We start from the raw sequence: 6,741 nt of genomic DNA, 5'->3' as shown, positions 1-6,741 counted from the left end.
CTGTATAACAGTAAGCATGCTGTGATGGTTATAGTGCCAGAAGTTCTTTGGTTCTATCTCTGCCATTTGAGTACAGTTTGAATACTTACCTGGGTTCCAAGGGCACCTGCGCTCCAACAGATTGTAGAATTAAACACAGTTGATGCAGCGCCACTATCTCTGGCTCGAGTTCTTCACTAAAGCTCTCAGACACTGAGTGCAGTCCTACACAGCCTTTTTATTGTCTACAGGGCAATTGGGATTCTCCTGCAGGAGAAGAATGAATACAGTGAGTATGACACCAGGCATCCAGTGGGACCCAGGTAGGTTGTCAAACCATTCTAAAATAATTTTACTTCGTATTGTGGGACACCGCCAGGGCACTGTCTTTGATTGTTCCTTTAAATCAGGGGTGCCTAAAAGATAAATTCCCAGATGTTGTAGAACTACAACTCCCATGAAGCTTTGCATGACTTTAGAATGACATGGAAGCTGTAGTTTTAAAACAGCAATGGATCTAAATTTTGGGCACCCCTGTTTTAAATGATCTATCAATATAGAAACCTGTGAAATTCCTGGTCAATGACCATGATGTGATTTAAATCAGAATAATTCTAGCTTTCATTTCTGATGGGTCTCCTCTAGACTGAATGTTCTTCTATCCTACAACCTTTTCTGCAAAATGCAGGGCTTCTGGCAGCAGTAATACCCACTACAGGTAAATCTCATCGTCTTTTCTTATCTAACTTGTAATATGATAGCTATTTATGTTCATCCATGGCTGACAAAGTACCATATTGTTGAAGTTTGCCCTGAGCTCCTTTCTAGAATTCAATGACTTAAAGGACCACTATAGTGCCAGGAAAACATACTCGTTTTCCTGGCACCATAGTGCCCTGAGGGTGCCCCCACCCTCAGGGTCCCCCTCCCGCCGGGCTCTAGGGGGAGGAAGGGGTTAAACTTACCTCTTTCTCCAGCGCCGGGCGGGGAACTCTCCTCCTCCTCTCCTCCTCCATAGCGCCGTCATCGGCTGAATGCGCATGCGCGGCAAGAGCGGCGCGCGCATTCAGTCAGTCTCATAGGAAAGCATTCTCAATGCTTTCCTATGGACGCTGGTGTCTTCTCACTCTGAAAATCACAGTGAGAAGCGCGGAAGCGCCTCTAGCGGCTGTCAATGAGACAGCCACTAGAGGCTGGATTAACCCATTTATAAACATAGCGGTTTCTCTGAAACTGCTATGTTTATAGAAGAAAGGGTTAATCCTAGCTGGACCTGGCACCCAGACCACTTCATTAAGCTGAAGTGGTCTGGGTGCCTATAGTGGTCCTTTAAACAGTCTTCTAAATTCGGTCATATTTAGTGTCATTTTTCATTTTAGGAGAAAACCAAAAAAAAAAAATTTTTTTTTCTGCTTTGTACAGGCATATCAAGTATTATTTTAAGAAAAAACGGTGAATTCCTAAACTCAATGTGTCTCAATCTGATGAGGAATTTCCCTTTTTAAAGAAGACATTTAACCCATGCACTATCACTGATTGCCAAAAAAAAAGAGCTAGGCTGTCTCTGTGACACACACCACCCGCCTATGAGTAATGACATGTGAATGCACCCTCCCTCTCCACCCAGCTCACTGAGAAACTAGTAAAAAAAAAAAAAAGTCTTCAAAACACATGCAGCTTTGATTGAGCCTCAGGACTCAGCTTCAATATGACAGCAAGATCACAGGTAATACCTTATCTCCTAATATCAGCTATAGAATTTATACCCAACTGGCTGTTTGTCAACATTCTGAAAACTCTAAGAGTAACAGAATTCGGAGTTTAAAGGGATGACCTTCAGGGATGAGCAAACTGTGTGCAGCCTCCTCCCCACCGGGGTCCATGAGGTTATTCACTGAAATAGACTCATGCTGTGGAGCCTAAATGAGGAGCCAGACAGGGCAGATTTGGAGGGACAACAGGACACTTTATTTAATTCACTGCTACAAACCAACACCCCTTAATTCAGTCTTCTAGAAAACTGTACTCTTCTTCTTGTGCAGTAGGAAATGACTTCACTTTTTCCTTTCCTCAGTTGCCCAGTTTGTTGTTGGAAGGTGATATATATTGTTTTTTGTATTCCTGTCATGATTTAACCCTTTGAGTGACAGAAAGAGGAGCCGTGCATTGTTGGAATCATAGTACGTCAGACGATTTAAACTGGGTTACAGAGTTTGTTTTTCACGCGTTTTTTGTTCTTTTCTCCCATCCAGGGTCACCCGAAGTATCAGCCACAGACTCCCACATCGCAACTTCTGCGGGAACGTCAGCGATTTTTTGAAGATGTCCTGGATCATGATGTAGATTTGTGTTATCCCCAAATTCACCTGCTGAGAGGGCAGTGGCGACGTGAGTAGCATAGGGTGCAATGAGTGGGTGCACTATCTGAGAAATTGAGAAGGGGGGCTCTTCATTTTGTATATTCATAGGACACGATATAGATGAAGTGTGAAGATAAAACTAGTTAATATTGTCATACATAACATGCACAAAGGGAAGCAAAGCATGTCATTATAAATCAAACGTCTGCTTATCTATCTATCTCTCTATCCTTCCATCCATCCTTATTTAAAGCAGGTCTCAAAATGTCAGGTTTTAATGTTAAAGCCTGCCTGTGATGTACTTGGCACTGCCAGCAACATTTTGATGCAACACATGTCCATAGCATGGAGGATCACTATGTGTGAATGCCAGCCTTTGCTTGGAGGGTCACTGTGTGTGAATGCCATCCTTTGCTTGGAGGGTCACTGTGTGTGAATGCCAGCCTTTGCTTGGAGGGTCACTATATGTGAATGCCAGCCTTTGCTTGGAGGGTCACTGTGTGTGAATGCCAGCCTTTGCTTGGAGTGTCACTATGTGTGAATGCCAGCCTTTGCTTGGAGGGTCACTGTGTGTGAATGCCAGCCTTTGCTTGGAGGGTCACTGTGTGTGAATGCCAGCCTTTGCTTGGAGGGTCACTGTGTGTGAATGCCAGCCTTTGCTTGGAGGGTCACTGTGTGTGAATGCCAGCCTTTGCTTGGAGGGTCACTGTGTGTGAATGCCAGCCTTTGCTTGGAGGGTCACTGTGTGTGAATGCCAGCCTTTGCTTGGAGGGTCACTGTGTGTGAATGCAGGGGTGTATTAAAAGGGGACGGTGAGGTGGTTTGCTCCATGTGAAAGCTACCCATTCTCAGCAATGAATTGTCACTTGTCATAGCGTGGCCGAGAAGGATTATGGCAGAGACCTTATATGATCCTCTCTCCTGGTCACCAAGCGAGAATTGTGCATTGTAACTGAAGGGGACTATGAATGCATTATCCCACAATGATAGCCTGTGTGCGGTCATTCTCATGGGAAGGTACAGGAAGGGTTTCAAGAGGGACACACACACACAAGGAGTGAAAAGACACACACAAGGTGATATGTGAAGTGAAAAACATTCTTGGGATGAAGAGAGACACACAATTCATAATGATATCAGGGAAAAGAGACAAAAGTAAGGGAAAGAGATGTATGAGAGATTGGGGGCAGAGAAGACATGGGGGGGAGGGGGTTACATGTGAAAAGAGATGAATTGCTGCCTGTGGAATGCATCACGGGGAAATTTAATCGCACCACTTGACCAGCACACCTTCCTCTTGCCACGGTAAATGGACGAGTGTAAATGTCAGAGATTATTGTTAGAGGCATACAAAGTGAATCATTATTGTATGATGGAAAGATCATGTAATTTGCAGTATCAGGCCAAGTCTGTAGTCATTTTTTCCACTGGACAATTAAACCACAAAAGTTTACAGTTTTTAATATAAAAGGAACACTGTAAGCACCATAACAACTACAATTCAACAGTTCACTGTTGTAATTGGTGCCAGGAGTGTCCCTTTTGCAAACGGTTTGTCTTATCTGCGGACCGACTGATGGCTAGTGCCAGTGTCATCCCCCAACAGAGCTGAAGCTTCCATTAGCTCCCCTGAACAGAGCCCTGCAGGGCTGGCTGTTTGGCTGAGAGTGCTCAATCATCTAAGCCCACCACTGTCAGGCTAGCTCCTGGAAGAGTTCACTGGCATCCAGCAGACGACAGGTAATTTGTCCAACTGTTTGCAAATGGTTTGACTAGGTATCCAGGAAGGGCACTAGAGCAGACGTGGAAACGTGGCCGCTATAGCACAATGTAGTTGTTATGGTGATTAGAGTGTTCCTTTAAATATTTTTCTTGCCTAGTATAATTCATAGATAACAATAAAAGCACATTAATCTATAACTAATGTTAAGAAATGATCCTGACAGCTTTAAAATATACAGGCGACATGCAAACATATTTTTTAATTTGAAGAAAGCGTATTTTTGGTTGTAGAATGTAATTGTTTGATATATGTACCAACAGCCTGGCATTCTATCTGTGAGACCACATGAGACTGTAAGACATGATCACAATCTGCCATCATGTCACTGATCTAGCAATGGTAGTTTGGACTTGTCACGAAATAGCCTTGATTTGTCACATGACAGCCGTTAAACACGTGATCTACTTCATTTTTAGAAGGTCAGGCATAAAATGATTTTTAAGACTACCATTAAAATATTATAAACAGTTTGGCATGTATGTATAACTAAAATAATGATGTAGAGCCATAACTGTACTTTTCTCATGCATTACTTAAATGAACACTCCAAACACCTTAAAAACTACAGCTTTTTATGGTTTAAGGACAGTGGGTGCAATTTCTTAATTATTGCACCATAACTACTCCGAAAAGTTGGTGCATGGAGTGTCCCTTTAACTAATGTAGTAGAAAGAATCTTTATAATGTTTTAACCCTACTTGTTTTGAAAGTTGTTATGCCATGGAAGTTTGGAGCGCTTGTGTTTCCCACAATTTCCTGTTTTCTGTACCGGTTATAAAAGATAGGAAAAAAAGTAGCGAATCAGGAGGAGGAGCCCCAGTGCATGCCGGGAGTTATGTACTTCACAGCATTTGAGACAGGAAAAGTGCAATGTATTTAAAACATATGTAAACATAGATATACTTTTATGCAGCAATGGCTAATGACAATTTTTTTTGGTTTGCTTTAAAAGATAATGCTGGTCATTATATCAAACATCTTCACCATGTATGTTATAGCGAGTTAGGCTCTATACTCTATATCAGGGGTTCCCAATTAATTTTTCCCATGGAACCCTTTGACATATTGTATCAACATCGTGGATACACACAAACCTTGACTCACAGATACACACATACTTTATGACAGACACACATACACTCTCACTGACAAACACACATACTCTTTGACAGACACACATACACTCTCACTGACAAACACACACACTCTTTGACAGACACACATACACTCTCACTGACAAACACACACACTCTTTGACTCCATTTGACATGGAGTCCCTGTGGTCCAGTGGGGCGGCTGGCGAGCGGTCCCTGGGGTCCACTCGGGCTGCTGAGTGGCTGATGTGTGGGCGGCGAGGGAGCAGTGATCTCCCTACTCAGCTCCCTTGCGCGCCTCATAGTGATGTCATATTCCGGCTCCAGCATCACTGCTGTGTGCGCGAGGGAGATGACTGCTCCCTTCCCGCCCCTGGCCATTTTATTTAAAAAAAATTTGGTGGAACCCCAATAAGTGTTCCGCAGAACACGAATTGGGAAACGCTGCTCTATATAGTGCAATTTATTTTATTGTCAGGCTATGTTCTTGCTGTCCATCCAGTGTATACAGTGCTGATTACCTGCATATTTGCTGTAAAGGTGAGGTAATGTGTACAAAATTGCTAATTTTGCTAATTATATCTGTCTGAGCTCAGCAGCTATATTCGCCTCCTTTTGTAATCTCGTTCAACTTGTTGCAGAGTGTAGTTTTATGCTTTTTAAATTAAAATTGCCCAATTTGAAGCTTTGGCTACAGTATCAACAGATTACATTGGTAGGGCATCATTTTCATTTCAGTTTATGTAAGCCTCCAATTATCTACGTACTTATCTGGTAATTTGGATGATTTGTACACTTATATGTAATTATATATTTCTTGCACAAAAAGATAGGGATGACATACATCGTTAGGCAAATGTAAACTCCTTAATTGCGAGGGTAGTTATCTTTGTAATAAACTTACTTTAAAACTGTTTAACTATACACGAATGAACAAGCCACTACCAGAGCTAAGCCATAGGCTACTATATGAGAGACCTACCTTAAAACTACGCCACATACACTCACTAAAACATCTGCATTGGAACATACATATTTCTCCGTTTTTCTCTTTTGAGCTCTCACACAAAGCCTGACAATTGAGAAAGTTGGTCGAAACCAGGTTTTGGTATTTGTACACCAATGTTCCTCGTACTTGCCTGTCAGGGCTCGACCTACCCCCGAACACGACTTTCTAAGTGAACTTTAACGCCACTAGACTTACTCCTCTAATGTGTATTGTTTGCCAATCTCATGTTCAATTGTTTACCACTATAACCATTGTACAGAATATGCAAAGTATATACTGTTTCTCTTTTGTTACCCCTGAAAACTTAATAAAAATTGATTGACACAAAAAAACAGTTTAACTATTTCAGACCTAACTGATTCTCATTTTCTCAGGGCTGCTATATGAAACCATATTGCCCCTTACAAAGCCAATAGCTGGGGCCCCTATGAAACATGCTCCATCAGAAAAATGCTACCAAATACACAAAGCTACATGCGGTCAGGCAATCACACACAACTACACACTGTCAGACAC

The 6,741-nt window shown here is 42.2% G+C and overlaps 1 protein-coding gene across 2 annotated transcripts in view; it reads left to right on the top strand.

The window, feature by feature from the left end:
* The first annotated feature begins 1,609 nt into the window (after positions 1 to 1,609).
* LOC134585547 (dysbindin domain-containing protein 2-like) overlaps positions 1,610 to 6,741 on the top strand; it is a 30,173-nt gene continuing 25,041 nt past the window's right edge. Inside the window, exons 1-2 of one of the 2 annotated variants that reach the window (XM_063440978.1) lie at positions 1,610 to 1,705; positions 2,232 to 2,367. In XM_063440978.1, coding sequence (XP_063297048.1) covers positions 1,688 to 1,705; positions 2,232 to 2,367 — 154 coding nt within the window. In that variant the 5' untranslated portion in view covers positions 1,610 to 1,687. Of the gene's footprint in view, positions 1,706 to 1,927; positions 2,076 to 2,231; positions 2,368 to 6,741 lie in introns of those variants that run through there. The other variant, XM_063440977.1, reaches the window with a different exon arrangement.

Source organism: Pelobates fuscus, chromosome 2 (assembly GCF_036172605.1).
Source record: "Pelobates fuscus isolate aPelFus1 chromosome 2, aPelFus1.pri, whole genome shotgun sequence".
Taxonomy (NCBI): domain Eukaryota; kingdom Metazoa; phylum Chordata; class Amphibia; order Anura; family Pelobatidae; genus Pelobates; species Pelobates fuscus.
Note: the sequence above shows the minus strand (reverse complement) of the source record. Positions and strands in the feature narration are given on the sequence as shown.